Source organism: Phyllostomus discolor, chromosome 2, assembly GCF_004126475.2.
Source record: "Phyllostomus discolor isolate MPI-MPIP mPhyDis1 chromosome 2, mPhyDis1.pri.v3, whole genome shotgun sequence".
Taxonomy (NCBI): domain Eukaryota; kingdom Metazoa; phylum Chordata; class Mammalia; order Chiroptera; family Phyllostomidae; genus Phyllostomus; species Phyllostomus discolor.
Genome location: NC_040904.2, coordinates 166265909 through 166285592, shown reverse-complemented (window position 1 = coordinate 166285592; position 19684 = coordinate 166265909). Strand labels below are relative to the sequence as shown.

At 40.2% G+C, this 19684-nt stretch overlaps 1 protein-coding gene across 3 annotated transcripts in view; it reads right to left on the bottom strand.

The window, feature by feature from the left end:
* LIMA1 (LIM domain and actin binding 1) overlaps positions 1-19684 on the bottom strand; it is an 80501-nt gene that overhangs the window by 28156 nt on the left and 32661 nt on the right. For 2 of the 3 annotated variants that reach the window (XM_028533450.2, XM_028533451.2), the window contains exons 3-4: positions 13872-13917; positions 5007-5471 (exon numbers count right to left, since the gene is read on the bottom strand). In XM_028533450.2, the coding sequence (XP_028389251.1) occupies positions 5007-5471; positions 13872-13917 (511 nt within the window). Of the gene's footprint in view, positions 1-5006; positions 5472-6496; positions 6515-13871; positions 13918-19684 lie in introns of those variants that run through there. The other variant, XM_036019043.1, reaches the window with a different exon arrangement.

The window sequence follows — 19684 nt, the reverse complement described above, 5'->3', positions numbered from 1 at the left end:
TAAAGTGCTTCTCAGATAAGGTCAAGTTAAAGGAGTTCATCATCCTTTAACTTGGTGATGCCAAGCCCTTATTTTATGAAATGTTAAAGGGACTTAACTAAGAAAAGAAGATAAAGAAAAAACATGTATAGTAAAAGGACAGCAAACTCACAATTATGAACAACCACACCTAAAGCAAAACCAAAAGAAACTAAGCAAACAACTAGAACAGGAACAGAGCCACAGAAATGGAGATCACATGGAGGGTTAGCAACAGGGGAGTGGGAGGAGGAGAGAGGGGGAAAAGGTACAGAGAATAAGTAGCATAGATGGTAGGTAGAAAATAGACAGGGGGAGGGCAAGAACAGTATGGGAAATGTAGAAGCTAAAGAACTTATGACCCATGGACATGAACTAAAGCAGGGTGGGGGGGAATGTGGGTGGGAGAGGGTGTGCAGGGTGGAGAGGAGTGAAGGGGGGGAAATGGGACAACTGTAATAGCATAATCAATAAAATATATTTTAAAAAATTTAAAAAATACCATAAATAAAATAGGGGAAAGAGGAGAAAGAAAAATTTTTTTTCTAAATAGTTTTAATTCTATTCACTTATCATTGCCTTATCATGACTGCCTCCTATCCTTGGTTAGTTCCCACAGAGTGAGCAGTGCATGTTTATGTATTTTAGAAAATAGGGATTTTTTTTGTGAGAGGCATTCTTTCTTCTTCTCTCCTTTTCTCCTGCCTTTATTAATTATGCTCCCAGAAGATGGAAACACCTGGAAGAAGCAGCAGTCAGCACCAGTGTCAAAGAATCAAGGGATATCCATAGTCCAGCCCTGTTTTCTTGCATAGCACCTAATTGGTTCAATCTTGACCCAAGCAAAAGACAATAATTTAAATAGGTTACAAAGGTAGAAATATACCATCCCAATACTTGGTCTTTACTCTCTTATTCAATGATTTGTGTGAATCAAATATGTTAGGAAACAAACAGAAAAAATTGAAACTTAAGGAACTTGTCACATGCTCCTCCCTTGCTTTATTATTCCTGGCCATGGAAGAAGAGGTTTTTAATTTTTAAATAACCTCATTCTGGCTTCTAAAGATTATGCATTCAAATGTCAACATGACAATAACTGGACATTGGTTAGAACTAGCTGATCAGTTATGTTTTTAATAAAAGGGTGCCCATAATAGTCACCTAAGCTACGTAAAACAACGATCAGCATATACAGGAAGTTAGGGATGCTAAACCACATTCAGTGTATGTCACTGGAGGGGTTCTTTTTCCTAGTCATCATGAGAGGTTACATTTTCTGTCACTCATGTGCTCACTGGAACTAGAACCATGACATCCAACTAAACCATCTGACAATATAACCTACCTAGTGAAGATGGAAAATAAGTGAGAAATCGTTTTTAATTGATTCATTTTATTATAAATTGAGTTCTAAGCTTCGTTTCCTCCTTTTATTAAATAAACACTAAGAGCCATATCATTGGGCTGATGACTAGAGAAGGAAAACATCATCACTTTGCAAGAAACTATAGACTGGGAAGTACACAAATTTATACATGACTAGTAAAGGAAGCATAATATAAGTACCCAAAAATAAATAAAAAGAAAATTCTATAAGAGAGTGAGAAGTGGGGTTAATTCACCCAGGAGAAACTGAGGTAAGGCTTCATAGTCTTAATAGACCTTTAGGACTAAGATTTTAAAAGGGAGCAATGGGGGGAAGGCAGGAATAATTTTGAGGATGAATGAAGAATAATCCAGGGTTTGCATATAAGATTGGCTGTGAGACTGTAAAGGTGGATTGTGTTCAGATTGTGGAAGACCTGAATATTAAATATGGACTAATTCCGAGGGATCAAAAACTTCTGATCAAGTGAGTAATGTAATTTGCAACTATATTTAGAAAAATAAATAGCAACAGTGTGGAAGAACACGGGAAGAACAAAATGACACTAATAGGGGAGGTTGTAGCAATGCTATGGGATTGGACAGAATGGTCTATGCTTGAGAAATGCATAGAGGGTAGACTTTCTTACATGGCTTAGTAAGTGACTAACTGTGAAGAGGAGGTGGACAGAAGGAAGAACTGATTTCCAGCTTTACAGACAAGGTGATTTGGTGAATGGTGATACATTAAGGGACGAGATAGGTAAAGCGGATTTTGGTTGGAAAGATAATGAATTTTTCTTAGCATTCTTGAATTGTAGTGCCTAAGGGGCATTCACAGAGAGATGTCTGATCTGGCAGACAACCAGAAATATAAGGCTGAAGCTTGGGCTAAGAGTTCAAGATTAGAATCTAGTTTGGACATTCATTTCTTGGAGTCATGGAAAGAGATGAGATGAGAGAGGGTGGGGGGGACAGAAAAAGAGAGAAAGAGACAGAGAGAGAACAGGAGAATAGCCCTGACTGGTGTGTCCCAGTGGGTTGGGTGTCCTCCCACAAACCTCAGGGTCACCGGTTAGATTCTGGGTCAGTGAACATGCCTGGGTTACCCGGATGCGGGTGTGAGAGAGGCAACCGATCAATGTTTCTCTCCCTCCCTCTAAAAATAAACTTTAAGAAACCTTAAAAATAAAAACAGGAGGGCAAATAAAAGATCAGAAAGAGAATGGACGAGAACCAAACCATCTACAACAAAAGGGAGAGACCAAGAAAAGTGAGACTCAAGCTGGTTGACTTAGTTCCCTGTGAATGACTCTGATAGAAAGATTTAGGAGGACCCAACACTAGACTGTGTATCTCTGTTTCTGCGTGCTCTTGTACTCTGCTCAGCTAGTTAGCTGAGAGTCAGTCCAGTTCTATAAAATTCAATTATGGTACCAAAGATTCACACAATATGTTCCCAATTATAGTCCTTTATCTCACTGAGGTACTAATTTGTTAGACCAGGAGAGTACATTCTTACCTGGATACTCTTGCTCCTAAAAAGATTTCTAGTGTCCTTTCTATATTTCTCAGAGCTTCCTTCCAAAGATCCAATTATGTGACTTCCTGATTAAAGCCTTATCCATGTCAAAGCTGAAATTATGTTAACAATAACCATAACCTAGTTTCAAACTGATTAGTTATTCCTTAACCTAAAGTAGACAAAATTTTTAAGCTTTACTGAAATATTAGACAACACTTTCTCAAGTAACCTATGCTGTTTCCAACATGGATAATGGTACTCATTTAGACACAGCTACACAAAACCAAGGGCTGCTGTGTGTTACACACCCCAAGCAATCCATTAAGTGACAAATGACTATTAAGAAATTTAATAAGGCACTTTAAAAAGCCTAGTCTTAGCACAGCTATCTCCTCCCCCCATCTTCCTAACCATTAGCTGCCCAGTGCCTATGAAACTGGGTTGGGGGCTCACAATTTTTTATATAAGGGTTTTTTTCTCCACTCTGGCCAGCCACAAAGAGATGGGCTTGTTCTGACCCATCTCCCACCAGGCATTTACGAGAAAAAAGTCTCTCACAAGATCCTGATACATAATCAGCATTTTTGTTTGCTGCAGTCCCAGTCATTTCCTACCTTAGGCCAGTTTTGACTTGCACCAGCCTTTGGCACTGAGTCTACATTGTGTGTGCGGGCGTGACATCAGCCGTCCTGCCCCTTAGCAGGGTCTGTGAGGAGACTATACAATGGTGCTTTGAGGCACAACAAAGCCCCTTCCTCTTATATTTAGGATTTCTGACATTTTTTCCTTCCATTTAAAATTCTTCTTCCCATTTAAATTTTTTAAAAATTTATTAAGACTGTAAAGAAGAAAGAGGGAGTTGGCAGGCCTAGAGGGACTAAAAGTTGGGAGGGATGGGAGTTTAAGAAAAGTCGTAAAACTGCTTTGTGGTTACATCTCTTGCCAACTGGATTCAGTGTTAAAATAGAGCTAAGATTCATTCACAGAAGAGGGTTCTAGGTTTGGAAACCTTTAAAGATTCTTCCTACATTCTCAAATAGATCAGCCCTAAAAATTCAAGAACATTTCTAGGCAGCAAAGCTCCAGGAACTGTGCTTTATGGGAAGAGATAGACAAAGTCACGCCCAAATATAATTGAGGATAGGTCAGTTATCTCATTTTTATCTCAGAAAGAGTGCTTCATACTGTTACTTCACAAATACAGGTATTTGGGCCAAACAGTTAAAAAAATTCAGCTCTCCTATCTAGACAGAATCTAAAGTAAATGATGGCTTTGCTTCCCATCAGATCTGTTTATTTCATTATAAAGACTGCTGTAACAAACCATCCTCATGGACAAAGCCAGATATGAAGGAAAGTATGAGAAAACTGGAAAAATTTACCAGTTCTGCGGCCCCTGGATTGTGTTGTAAGTCACCAGCATATGTAACTCATTTTCTAGTTAAGTAATTCCCTCTGGGGACCTGGTCTGCAATCCACACGAAGGATCAAATTTCATTAGCAGTTGTAGGAAAATGCAACCCTGTGCATTTGCAAGTCAAAAATCCTGAAGGCTAAAGCTAGTCTGGCTATCTTCATTGATTTTTCCTGGGAGAGGATTTTAGCTGATAGAAAACATTTGTTGGAAGGCACAGATGAGGAAGTTGAGAAGAAGAGAAGGGATTCAGCTAGCAGAGACAACTAAGCCTCAGTCTTAACGTTAAACTCTGGCCTTAACACTCAGCCTGCAGCTGTGTCCAAGAGAACGATTCAGCAGTAATTCCACCCCCCAAAGCGACAAATGACAAAAGACACAGGAAGACAAATTAAAAGGGCAAGCGTACAAAAACACATAACCCATCCATATCAAACTCTCTTCATTTCTGGACATCAACCTGAAGCCCAGTGTGCGCTTGATTTCACATGAAATCGGGTTGGAGATTCACAAATCTTAGCATCTATGCAAATAATTTGAGGTTTTTAGTTAACTCATTTAACTTCATTTAAAAGACAGTCTGACTATGCCTGCCACCGCTCAAACTGTCTGGATTGGAAACCAGCTTTGTTGCTTTACTTGATTTGGCTTTAGCAAGTTTTAAACCCTCCCAATCCTTACCTTGGTTTGAGTTGGTTCGCCTTTCTCAAACATCATTTTCAGCCTGTTCAGCGGAACATTGTATTTCTCTATCTTGTTCGCAGCCTCTGTATTTTCACTGATTTCAGGCTTTCCTACTTCATGCCTGGGTTCTCCTACTAGACAATTTTCCATTTTTGTACTTTCTGGTGAGTGGTCTTTTAGATGCTCACTGTCCTCGATGAGGGGGTACGGATACTGAGTGTGGGCTTCAGCAGGTGACCCACGTCTCGGTCTGGGGTGGACCCGCTCCTCTCGGTTGGCTTCGGCCCCAGAGGCAGAGCTGCTCACCACTTCAGCAGGATGGTCGCCTCTGTGCCTGACCTCAGTGCTGCTGTTTCGCAGAGAGTCTGGGAGAGACTCGGCTCCCAGCCCTGGGTTCTCCCACTTCTTCTTTAACACGGTCAGGATTCCCCTTCTAAAGTGCTGGGGGAGATTTTCAGTGTTCTAAAAGAACAAGAAGTAAGTGCCAGTTATAACTTGCCTGCTGAAACATTCAAGCATGATGTTCTTTGTAAAAGGAAAGTTAAAACTCCAGCCTGCTCCAGGTCCACTGGCGTTTCAGACAGCTGTGAACAGTTACAGCACTGCCACATGGAGGAAAAGCATCCACCCCAGGAGAGGGAGAGGGGAAGAGAGAAAAAGTCAGGAGCTGAAGCAGGAAGTGATAAAACAGGATAGCCTTATAAGGACAAAATGAGAAGAAAGGAGAGCCCAGATCTAATGACAGTTACAGTGGAGACAAGAGATTTTTATCCAAAGATTAATAGGGAAAATGAGAAAGTAAAAGCAAATACTAAGTATTTTAAGCACTGTAAATATGCATTAATAAAAGGTCATCATTACAAGCCACAAAATTACATGGTGAATGCTGCTTTTTCTTTCTTATTTTAAAGACAAAGATGCAATATAGCTAAAACGATGGAATGTATTAATTGTGGATAGCATCAAGGATTGCAACTATTTGTGGAATTTAAAGGCTTTTCATCAGGCTTTTACATGTATTTGCATAAATGATATTTCATCATATCTGACATAATTTGTGTGCATATAAACAGTCAAATTTTATTTTTACATAAGAATCCAGTTCTTTTTTCCCCTGCTCTTCTCTCCATGTTTGTCCATGTGTAAATTCTCAGGTATCAGAAAATTCACTACTTTACAGATCCCTTGGCTGAAAAATTATCCAGACTTCATATGAAAATACCAGCACCCACTCTCTTGACTAAAGGATGGACATTTAAACATCTAAGAAGAGTTCATTTTCACCTGGGTCAAAATGGAATTAATTTCAAAATATAAGAGAGACTGAAAACAACCTGGACACTGTCAATGTCAGCCCACAGTAATAGAGGAAACATCCTTATTTAAATAAAATTCAATGTTCCGTCGTCCGAAAGTACTCCTAAATAGAGCAGCGTCACCTTCCCAACAAACCACAAGCTCCAGGACTACCTTCTTGCCCTCCATTCCTGTAGTTTGTGACTTACCGGTCTTTCAACTAAGAAAGAAAATACAAACCACCTAGGACTGAAAGACCTCAGGGAATTAAACAGGATTAGCAGCTATATTGGGAATTAAGACTCTCACCCTATTTCTCTTCTGAATATACTCTGAGAGCCACTTCATCAAGTAGCTCCAAGGCTTGAAAACAAGTTATATAAAAACAACTGTTTGATTTCAGTGTTTAAATCTTAGCTGACAAAATTCACTGAGGGAAGCATGTATGGCCTGGAGAGAAATAAGAAGCATGAAAAGTTTTCTTGTTGGGAAAGAAAGAATTTAGGTAACAAACAGCTCCAGAAGCTGGTGCTACCTTAACTGCCAGCGGCACTCCTGGCTCCACGCTACCTGCTGCCCGACAATGGATGAGTCATCTCCCTTCTGACTTCACCTGCCTTGCCCTTGCCCTTGCCCTGCCCCAGAGGAGCCCTGAGGATCAAAGTGGCATTTTGCATTGGTAACTGGACACTACTTTTCTCAGAGACAAGTCATGTGATCAACATATATTTATTAACATGGAAAGATGCTCATAAGATACTTTTGAGTGGAAATAAAGCAAATTATAAGACAACATGATCCCATTTTTAAATACACATGTATATTTATACATATAAGCAAAGTATTCAGGAAGAAAAAATATCAGGATATTAATGGGTTACCCTTGAATCATGGATTATGGGCATTTATATATTTTTTTAATTTTTATTTTTTTTAAGATTTTATTTACTTTTTGAGAGATGGGAAGGGAGGGAGAAAGAGAAGGAGAGAGGCATCAATGTGTGAAAGGTGCCCCCAACAAGGGACCTGGCCCGCAACCCAGGCATGTGCCCTGACTGGGAATCAAACCAGCAACCTTTTGGTTTGTAGGCTGGCACTCAAACCACTGAGCCTTACTAGCCAAGGCTGTATTTTCTTTTTATAATAAATATGTGTTCATTGTGTAATAAAATAAATACAAAAATAAAATTATACATCATTTTCATATCACAAAAAACTTCTATAGAATATTAAACAATTTTGACGCTACTGTAGGCAGCTTGAAAATTGTTACTTCTGTTTTACCGTGATGACCAGGAGGAGAGGGGTGTGCGACAGAATACCAGCAGTGTTCCAAACAAGGGCCTGGGTGGAGAACGTCCCTCGGGGGCATTTTAAGGAGGAGTAAATGTGCTTTTATGAAAAGGAGCACTTAAGGATACAAGTTCAAAAGTGCTGGGGTGGGAACAAGCCCGAGGGCAGGGCTGTGTGGTTTGACAGCGTGAAAGGCCCCGCACCCTTAAGTCATTCCTGGCAGTGTTTCCCAGACCAGGCCAGTCATCCTGACGTTTGGGACCTGAGCAAGCAAAGATGGGGAAGAATTGGAGGCTACGGTCTTTCTTTCAGGGGAACAGAGAGATGCAAGAAGGTACTGAACAAAAACAATAGCTAAACGCAGTTCGAGCAGCACAGTGAAGACAGTGTTGGTCTGAGATAGCTCGAGTAACCGATAAATACTGGATTATGGGTCGCTTATATTTTCTTCTCTCTAGCTGTATTTCCTAAAGTAAACTTGTAGGAAAGTTTTATATTACTTGTTTAATTCAGCTCCACCCAGTCAAGCGACTTTGGACAAGTTTCTTAATTTCTGGAAACTATCAGTACCATAAGGGCTACTGTGGAAACTAGATAAATGAGACTAAGTTAAAGCATGTTGTGTAGTATTTGATATAAACCGGCACTCAGTAAGTGGCGATAATTATTGAATTGGGGGATACTCACTACTCCATAAGCTGTACCTCACAGTGGTGATCTCCCACAGTCCCCAGCCATCTCCAAAATCCTGAACTTGGGTTAAAGTCTCTTACTCTTCTTTCCACTCTCTCTAGATTCTCTACTTTTCTACAGTGAAGGTGTGGGGGCACAAAATGAGGTAAAATTCTAGTTGATGCCATCTGTATCAAGGTTTTAACGTTTCTCCAGTGTTTTCCTAGCATAAGGCAGTAGGAAGTCAAGGATGCTGCAAGTTTTCAAGCGGCCCATTGGTTGCTGCACTACTTATAGCCTCCTTTATCAAAGTGACACCCGGCACACTGTTCATTCTACTCAGCGAGGCTGAGAATGTTGGCAGGTTTGTCTCTGGACCATAACTGGCTGCCTGAATCCAGATCGGGAACACCATGGAGATGTAACATAGTGTCCTTTCTGCAGGAGCATTTGACTTGCAATTAGGATGAGTCCCTGCTCTGTCACTCTGAGATGTGTGACTTTGAATAAATCCCTCTCTCTCTTTGGTTTTCAGTTATCCCACCTGAAAAATGAAGAGTCTGGGTCAAACGCGCTCTAATGTTGAAATGGGCCCAGGAACCTTCATATTAAAAGCAGGAGGGTGTTTGGTGGGCTACAGCAGTGGGACTGGAGACATGAACTGTCTGGACACACAGCCTCCAAGGAAGGGAAGAAATTCCTCGGCTGAGAGCTTCTCAGAAAAGTGGTGACCAGTCATTTTGGAGATGAGTGCCCAAAGAGCACAGATTCCAAGAAGGGAACCTGAAAATATCGCTGATGGCGGTGTGAATGGTTTGTGTTTTTGAGTCCTAAATGAAAGTGGAAGAGGAAGAGAAAAGGAGGAGAAAATTTGTGGGAATTTAGGCCATCACACTATTTGCTAAAGGAACAAATGTACCCACTTGCTCCTGACTGTTTCTCTGACTTGCTTTCCATGGTAGAATTCTTACATATTCTTTCACCTGGTCAGTCACTTCCATAAATTTATATGGACATTTCTCCCTGTTCTTCAGGAGACGATCCAGATTTCTTACAAGTCTAGTGGGTCTTAAAAGCAACCCTCTGTCATTAGTGGAGAGACTGATGAGCTCTGAATAAAGTCTGTAGTTCAGTTAACAGTGTTGCACAAATGTTAACTTCTGGGGGTTTTTTTTAGAGATATTATTTATTTACTTTTAGAGAGAGGGAAAGGGAGGGAGAGAGGAAGAGAAGCATCAATGTGCAGCTGCCTCTCACCTGGCTGGCAACCCAGGCATGTGCCCTGACTGGGAATCAAACTGGTGACCCTCTGGTTCACAAGCCAGCACTCAATCCACTGAGCCACACCAGCCAGGGCAATTTCTTAGGTTTTGATAAAGGTACCATAGTTATGTAAAATGTTAACATTAGGGGAAGCTAGGTGGGTGGAGGTATATGGGAACTCTCTGTATTATTGTAGTAACTCTACTGTAAATTCAATATTATTTCAAAATAAAAAGTTTGTTAAAAAAATAGCAACCCTCCCTCAACTTTGTGTCTTCCCCCAGTTATTGCTGTCTCCTGCATTGCATAGTTAAGGGTTTTGAAAGCACGAGACCTATAGTTGCTACTTCTGCTTTCCATTCATTCTGATTCTACCACCAAAACACTTCTGAAGTAGCACCTATCAAGACCACAAATTACCTCTTTAAAATTTTCATTTGGTTACCTCATTTTTAACTTACTATTTTTCTCACTTACAAAAGTAATAAATTTATTGGGAGAGAAAAGCGGACTTTTTCCCTACTTGACACCTCCACCTCCCCCAACCAATATATCCACTGACAATGGTTTGGTGCATACATTCTCAATTCCCCCCTTATTTTTATACACAATATTTTTTCTACAAACTCATACTGTACTTACTGTTGTGTACCTTGCTTTAATCATTTAATGTGCTTTTGATATCTGTCCATGTCAATATATGAAACATTAACTATATAGTATGATACTATATGTATTATAATATACAATATAATATATTACTATATTGAATGTATGTACCATAGTTTTCTATTCCCTCACAGATAAATACCTGCATTATTTCAGTTTTTTAAGTATTACAAAAAATTTTGCAAAAAGTATCCTTTTAAGTTTCTTTTATTTCACTCATGAGTTTTTATCAATGATAATTCCTGGAAGTAGAAATGCTGGATCTATGGTGGGGCCCCACGAGGCTGTCTTGGGTCCTCTTCTTTGCTCACCGTACATATCCTCTGTAGGTGATCTGGTTCCACCCACCTGCTGTCTGTTGGTGACTCATAACCCATAACTCCAGCCAGCTATCTCTCCTCACCTATTAATTCTCCTGGAAATCCTATAGGCATCTTATACTCAATCTTGTCTAAGGCTGAAGTCTCTCCTCTCTTCCCTTTATTCCTCATCCTTTAATTTGTTTCTTTTCCTGAATTCTCTATCTTGGTGAATGTGACAATTACCTTTTCAACTGTCAGAGGTACCTGTTCTGTTACACCTCCATGTTGCGCCTGTGCCGCTGCCTCCATCACTCCTCAAAGCTAATTCCCACCCCACCCCCCCAAAGCTAATTCATATTTGTCCTTTGCGCTCAATCAGGCACCACTTCTGGGAAGTCTTCCTTGACATGGCATAGCCCAGGCTATGTGTTTCCCCAGCACCTTGAGTATTTCTTTATTTTTTTCTTATTTGAATGTTTGGATATTTTAAAGATTATATTTATCTATTTTTAGAGAGAGGGGAAGAGAAGGAGAAAAACATTTATTAGTTGTCTCTTGCACTCGCCTGGACTGGGGACCAGACCTGCAACCCGTGCATGTGTTCTGACCCAGAAGTGCACCAGCGACCTTTTGCTTTGCAGGACGATGCCCAACCAACTGAGCCACACAGGTTAGGGCTTGAGTATTTCTTTAATATGTACTTATCATATTGGGATTATAAATTTTATTTTCCAAACTCCAAACAATCCTCCCTTGAACGTAGGGGCCACATCTTATTCCTCTATGTCTTTAGCACCTGGTACTGAAGAGATGCCCCATAAACGTTTGTCTATGCTCCTGGTGTCAACTTCTGTCAGCCTACTGTCTTGAACCTAGTTCAATCAGGCCTTTATCCTATCACTCCCAAACAGCACAAGATGACCAATGACCTTCATGTGGTCAAATCCAATGGTCAGCCCTGGCTTGTGTGGCCCAGTGGATTGAGTGCTAGTCTGTGAACCAAAGGGTTGATGGTTCGATTCCCTGTCAGGGCACATGCCTGGGTTGTGGGCCAGGTTTCCCAGTGGTGGGTGCAAGAGAGGCAACCACACATTGATGTTCTCTCCCTCTCATTCTCCCTCACTTCCCCTCTCTCTAAAAATAAATTTTAAAAATCTTAAGAAAAAAAGTTCAACGGTCAATTGTCGGCCTATCCATGTGTTTGACTGTGTTGAGAACTCTCCTTTTAGAAACACGTTATTCACTTGACTCCTGACATTCTCTTGTTTCACTGCTATTTCACCAGTTGCTCTCTCTGTTTCCTTTGCTGGTTCCTTCTTATATATCCAACCTTTAAACACTAAGGTGCCCTTGAGCTCAGTCCTCAAGCCTTTTTTTTAGTTACACTCACTCACTACGTAACCTCATGCATCTTATGTCTTTAAAGACCACTGAGTCTTTGATACATAGCTCATCATCTCCAGCCCAGATTTCCTCCAATTCTAGATTTGTACATCCAAGTTCCTATTTGACATCTCCACTTAGATCTTAATAAAAATTTTACACTTAGTATGTCCAAAGCTGAGCTTCTACTATTTCTTCTTCTCTAAACCTGCTTTTACTCCAGTCTTCCTCATCTCAGTTAATATCATTTTCCCAGATGTTTGGTCAAAAAACATTATCGCCATTCTTGATTCTTCTTTTTCTCTACCTCCAGTATAAATCCTGACCACTTCTCATCACCATTATCATCTTTTGCTTAAATCACTGTAATTGTCTTGTAATTGGGCATCATGCTTTTGCCATTGTAGCTCTAGCCTCTCCTCTGTTTAAAATTTAATTCAGGTCACATCATTCCTTTGCCCTCAAACCCTCCAAAGGTCCCCATTCAATCAGGGTTAAAGTCCAGGTCCTCACAATGACCCTATATCATCTTATTCTTCCTGTTCCCCAAACACACTAAGAATGTTTCTGCCTCAGGACCTTTGCATGTGCTCTTCTCTTTTGTCTGAATTGTTCTTCTCTCTGGCTCATGTCCTCAGATCTCTGCTCAAATGTCTAGTTATCAGGGGCTTTCCTTGACCACCCTACACCCTATCTCTCTTACCTATTGTGTATGTTTCATAGCTAGTGTCATCACCTGTCACAATAACTTTATTTGTCTGTCTCTTCCACTAGAGTGTAAGCCCCATGGTGGCAGAGATGTAGTCTGTATGAATGCCTAAAACAGGACCTGGCACATACTAGGTGCTGTGTGAATACTTGCTAAATGAATGAAAGGGAAGAAGGAAGGAAGGAGAAAGGTGGAAAATAACAGGCAAGGGAGAGAGAGAAGGAGTAAAAAGAAACTAGCATTTGAGTAAAATGATGGTAGCTTTTTCTTACAATGTACCTGAGGGGATCCATTTTTTGAATTACAGGAAAATTAAGCTAAGGACTAATTTAGCATTACCCTTCTTAGAGAGAACAAATTGATAGGGGCATGTTATATACTAATTTAAATAGGTTAGGTACTGAAAACTGCCAGGAGGATGTTTTTGTAATGCCAGCCAAATTAAAGAATTCTTCCCCAAATATGTCTCTTTCCCCTCCATAAGATTAAATCAAGTAAGATTTCAAAAGAATTACACCATACAGCCCAGCTGGAAGTTATCTAGCAGCGAAAGTAAAGAATGAGGTGAGCAGAGAGCTTGTTTTGAGGGTTCAGCCTTTGATGGATCCTGCAGCTAAGAAACTTGCTAACTAGACTGGGCCAGGAAGTATGTTTTAAAAAAGAACCTAGAGAAGGGGTGTCAAACTCATTTTCACCAGGGGCCACATCAGCCTCAAGGTTCCCTTCAAAGGGTGGAATGTAATTTCAACTCTTTAACAGTTAGGGAGTAGTTACATTTACACAGTCCTAAAATTATTTTAGCCCTTTGAAGGCAACTGTGAGGTAGATGTGGCTCCTGGTGAAAATGAGTTTGACACCCTTGACCTAGAGGATGACAACAGCAGCACTGCTGCTACCATTTGAATGCAGAGAGGTACAGAAATTCTGGTTGTTTGGTTTGGAAAAAAATGATGGCAGCCTAGGAAACCCTGTATCCTAATTTGAGCTGGAAGTAGTGAGCCATTTTACTAACCTTAGGCAAAGCACTTGGCCTTCTGTCCTTCGCTGAACTCCGGAAAGAAAAAGTGGTTCAAAAAGAGAATGTCTGTGAAAAAATAAGACTCCCTGCACCTAAGCCAAGTTCTCCTGAGCAAATGGCTCACAAATCAGAGCAGCTGGCACAAGTGCCCAGCTCAGCTGACAGGGAGCCCAAGCCCTGCAGATGCTGCAGGTGGCTGGGCCACATGGGTCTGCTCCTGAAGTTCCACGTGCCCTGGCGGTGCTCTGAATACTTACATTTCTCCTCTTTTCCGTGTTTGCTTCTTCAGCGGCTTTCTGGTACCTTCAGAGAAGTGGGAGAGAGAGAATGTCCTCAAATTAAACTTACATTTTTAACGTTTCAATCTTTAAGAAAATTACTTCTGCAAACCTATTTCTGACAGCAACTGTCTTTAACAACTCTATCAGAAGAAGCAGAGAATCAGAGCAGCCCTCACTCACCTCCTGTGTCATTCCAGTCATCTGCTCTGATACAACAGAAATATCCGAGCTGATGAGGCCCAATGCTGGGAAACAACTGGGTAGAGCAGAAATTCTGGGGTTTAAGTTCCAGTTTCATCACTTATTAACTATGATGTCTGGAAAGTCACTTAACCTCTTTAAGATTAGTTTCCTTATCTAGAAAATAGCTTTATATAGCTATTTTCAAGGTTGCTGGGAAGACTGAATGAGACTACACGTGTAAAATTGCCCTGGGAATAGTCAAAGGATATAGCATTGCATTATAGCATCACATTAATCCTAGAACACATATTTTCCCCACATTGTTGCCCATGAAATTTTTAATTCTTGTCAACCCAGAGGTAGTCACACTACCCAAATATGTATGACTTGTTCTAAGTATTGATTGGCATTGTCAGTTTGCCTGAGTTAAATGTATTGGATGGTACTACCTGTTTTTATTGCAACTTAAAATGTCTTTAAAGAATTATACTATGTTTTGGCATTTAAAGAAAAATTATTTTATTTTTATGTACATAAAGGGTGGCATGTGAGAAGAGTTTATGTCTTAAGAAAGCACTGGTCCTTTTAATTAGTAGTGTTTTTTTCATAGTGATGCATAAAATAGTGGCACAGCCTGTAGTCAGTGGCATCTTAGATTTGATAAACAGGCATATATAACAGTATTATCACTTTTTATCACTTTTTTAAAGATTTATTTGTTTATTTTTAGAGAGGGAAGGGAGGGAGAAAGAGAGAGAGAAACATCAATGTGCGGTTGCTGGGGGCCGTGGCCTACAACCTAGGCATGTGCCCTGACTGGGAATTGAATCTGTGGTGCTTTGGTTCGCAGCCCATGCTCAATCCACTGAGCTACGCCAGCCAAGGCACTTTTTATCACTTTATTTTATCATTTTTATTACTGGGACCAAAAGATCCCTGAGACACGAGTGAAGTCCCAGGGCTTTTCAGGGGGGTCAAGTTTTTTCCATTTGAAGACACATAAGGCCTGGGAGGTCCAGGAGGCAGCAAATCTCCAAGACCACCCAGAACAACCTTAAGCTGGCTTCCTCAAGGGTCTCTGAGTTAAGCACTGAAAGTGGCACCATCAGTTGGAAAACCCCAATCAGATGCTTCTTCTTGGGTCTGCATGCCTAGAACTCAGCACCAATCCAACCCCAGAAAAGGGCATGTTTAAAGGGCCACTTTTTCTCTGCCTTCAGGTAGAATTTCAGAATTCACAAGACATTTGGGGAAGGATAAAAAGGTGAGTGAAAAAAAAAAAAAGAATAGCATGGGAAGAATCTTTCTATCTTTCTTTCTTTCTTTCTTTTCTTCTTTATTTTTAAAATTTTATTTTATGTACAACGAGCTAGCCATTCTGTTGTAAGGTAGATATCTTGAATGACCCCTTCATGGTAGTTCACTTAGTCCAACTTAAGCCTTTCTCCTTCACGTACAGGCGGCAACACTGGCAGCATAGACTGCAGCCGTACTTGCGGACCAGGCCGTGCCCGTTCGGGCAGAGGTGGCAAGAACGAGAACCCTGGCTGAGTTTTTTCGGATGGCTCCAGCAAAGCTGCTGGTGACCCATCTCGCTCTCTCCGATGCAGAGGCAAAATGAAATGAGCTGGTACACGCATGCGTTCTTCAGATTTGGGGGGTGAGATGCCATTTCTCTACCAAAACCAACTTTCAATTCATAAGCACCTTCAGAAGCTTAGAACTTTCTTAGTATTGCGTTGAATAGAATAACCTCACACAAAATGAAGGCCAGAAATAATCCTTATTCTGGCACCACTGCTCACCTGCTATGGAACCTGGGTCATATCACTTCACTTACTGGCCTAGCTTACAAAATTAAGTGACTATGTGAGGAGATTTCTTTTTTTTTATTTTAATCATTGTTCAAATACAGTTTTCTCCTTTTTACTCCCAATCCAGCCTTGAGGAGATTTCTAAGGCCTCTTCCCTTCCTATCAACTGTTTAAACTTTAACAATCAGATATTAATAAGAATCTTATTCACTAGTTGGGTATTACTCTGCAACTAAGCAGAGCTTTCTGTAGGACAGGGTAAAAAAAAACTTCCAAAAATCTCTGGGATTTCGTTGACCATGACAGGTGATGAAAGAAAATGGAATTTTCTTTCCATTTTCCACTCCCATTTTCACTTACAAGTGCTGTATGTCAATCAACAAGCTGGGAAGATATTTGCAACTTACAGTACAGACAAATGGTTAATTTCCCTAAAATACAAAGAACTTTTACAAATTAATAAGAAAGTGACAAACAACTTAATAGAAAAATGCCATGAATATAAACATACAGTTCACAGAAAAGAATACCAAATGGCTCTTAGCCAAACAAAAAGCATGTCCAATCTCAAAGTGAAAATTCAAACAACACTAAGAATATATTTTACCTATCAAGTGGGGAAAGTTTTTTTGTTGTTTTTTTAAAATTTTATTTATTTATTTTTAGAGAGGGAAGGGAGGGAGAAAGAGAGAGAGAGAGAGAAACATCAATGTGTGGTTGCTGGGGGTCATGGCCTGCAACCCAGGCATGTACCCTGACTGGGAATCGAACCTGCGACACTTTGGTTCGCAGCCCGCGCTCAATCCACTGAGCTACGCCAGCAGGGCTGAGTTTTTTAAAAAGCTAATATACTTAGTAAATTAATAAAACCTCCATGAAAGAAGGCACTTTGTCAATTTAACAAAAATTACAAAAGCATAAGCATTATGATTCAAAAATTGTTTCCAGAATTTGTTCTACTGATATACTCACACAAGCAAAAATGACTTTTATATTAGATTATTTGTGACAGCATTACTTGTAATGGAATATTATATAGTTATTAAAAGACAGTGGGATGGCGGTAATTGTGGCACAACAATGTGAATGTTCTTAATGCCACTGAACTATATACTTCAAAGTGGCCTGACAGGTGTGGCTCAGTTGGTTGGGCGTTGTCCTGCAAAACAAAGGTCTCATGTTCGATTCCAGTCAGGGCACAGGCCTGGGTTGTGGGTTGGTCCCCAGTCAGGGTGCATACAGAAGGCAACCAATCAATATTTCTCTCTCATATTGATGTTTCTCTCTTTCTCCCTCCCTCTCCCCTCTCTAAAAATATATAAATAAAATCTTTTTTTAAAAAATGGCTAAAATGGTAAATTATGTATATTTTAACACAATTTTAAAAAACAGTGTAATATTGGCCTAAACATAGATGTATGGGTAAAGATCAGTGGAATGAAACCGAAAGCCCAGAACTAAGCCTTCACATATATGGTCAAAGGATTTTTGACAAAGGCGCCAGGACCAGGAGATGAGGGAAGGACAGTCTTTTCACCAAATGGTGTTAGGAAAAGTATGCATCCACATGCAAAAATATGAAGTCGGACTCTTACATTCTATCAGTGATTTTCATCCCGGGTGCTGCAGCACACCGGTGTGCCACAAGAGTTTTCAAAAACTGCAATACCTGACTATTCAGTCAGGGGCACTGAGCATCTTTGCCTTTAGAGTGCCAACTAAAAATAATGACAACAGCCAACATAACAATAGCTGTCTCAAGTGAATGAATCAAAATTATACCTATTTTTCGTCAGAACAACAAAACAATAATGTATTTTTTGGTGTGTTGCTGAATTTTAGTAGTTAGTTTATGTGTGCATGAGATGAAAAAGCTTGAAAATCGCTGCCTTATACCATACACAAAAACTAAGTCAAAATGGATTAAAAACCTATGTGTAAGAGCAAAAACTATAAGTCTTAAAAGGAAACAGGGGCAAAGCTTCACGAGATTGGACTTGAATATGACACCAACCAAAAGCATAGGCAACAGAAGAATATACAGATAAATTAGACTTTGATAAAATCTGTACATCAAAGGGCACCATTAATAGCTTGAAAAGGCAACCTATGGAGTAGAAGAAAATATTTGCAAATCATGTATCTGATAAGGGGTTAACATCTAAAACATACACATTAAAAAAACAAATATGGAATAATATTGAAGATACTATTCTGCATCTTCCTTTGTCCATTTTAGAACAGCTAAAGTTTTCATTTAAGATGTTCTAAGCACTAGAGAAAAAGTAGTGAAAGAAATAACTAAAGGAGTGCTGACTGGTGTGGCTCAGTGGATTAAGTGCTGGCCTGTGAGCCAAAAGGCCACAGGTTGATTCCCAGTGAGGGCATGTACCTGGGTTGCGGGTCAGGTCCTGGTTGGGGTATGTGGGAGACAACTGATCAATGTATCTCTCATGCCTGGATGTTTCTCTCCCTCTCCTTCTCCCTCCCTCCCCCTCTCTCTGAAAAGAAATAAATAAAATCTTTAAAAAAAGAAATAACTAAAATAGACACAGTTCCTGCTCTTAGTTTGCAATATAGATATTAAACACATAAGCACACAGATATATATAGATAGATATATATATTTACCCATATATATGCATATATGCATACACACAACATATATAGTGATAAACCCTTCAAAGAAAATGAACAGAGTAACCTAACAAAGGAACCAAATTGAAAGGGGAGGGCGTAGCCTGTGTGTGAAAGAAATGACCTTTAGCCTGAGATCTGAAGTTTGACCAGAAGGAGTTAGCCAGGCAAAACAAGGTGAGAAAAGCATTCCAGGCACAGAAAAATGGCACACGCAACGGCTCCAAGGCAAGAAAGCATCTCATGTGTAAGGTACACAAAGAACTCCAGTGTTGCTGAAGGGCACTGGGAAAGGGAGAGAGCAGGAGATGATGCTGGGAGGCAGGAGCTTTGCAGGCCATGCTAGGGGTTTTGAATTCAATAGTAGGTACAATGAATGGTCATTGACCCAATTTATGTTTTCAAAAGAGCTCTCTGGATGCTGTGTGGAGAGCAGACTGCATTTTCAAATGAAGGTGGCATTAGTGAGAGATGACGCTGGCTTGGCCCAGAGTGGTGGCATTGGACAGGAAGGAAAGTGAATAGATTTGAGATTGTTTCAGAGGTAGAATCAATAGGGTTGGTAATAAGAGGAAGGGGAAGAAGAAGTCAAGAATGATTCCCAGGTTTCTGGCCGCTGAGTCAATGGAAGTATTGTTTACTGGGATGGGGAATTCTGAGGGAGGAGTGGATTTGCAGATGGGGAAGATCAAGGGGTCAGGGTTAGCCATATTAACTAAAACATCCATTTGGTGGTGGCAATAATTACATACATGTGTCTAGAGCTCAGAAGAGAAATCTGATCTAATATTATAAATTTAGGTCTGTCCATGCATGATATCACCTGCAAAGAGTGTGTAGTGCAAGAAAAGGCCCAGAACTTGGTCCTGGAGACCCTGACATTTAGGAGTCAGATGAGGAAGAAGAGATGATAAGAAAGAACAGCAAGGAACAGACAGAGAGGTGGGAGGAAAATCAGAAGACTGCCAGTGAAGTCAAGAGAAGAAAAAATGTGGGAAGGAAGAAGTGGGGAGAAGTCAAGTAAGGCAAAGGCTAACAAACATCTCAATTTAGCAACAGAAGCCCTTGGCTACCCTGACAACCCTGTTCCATTGTAAATATAATTAATTTACCCATACTTCTTTTAATGGGCATTTGGATTCTTTCTAGTTTTCT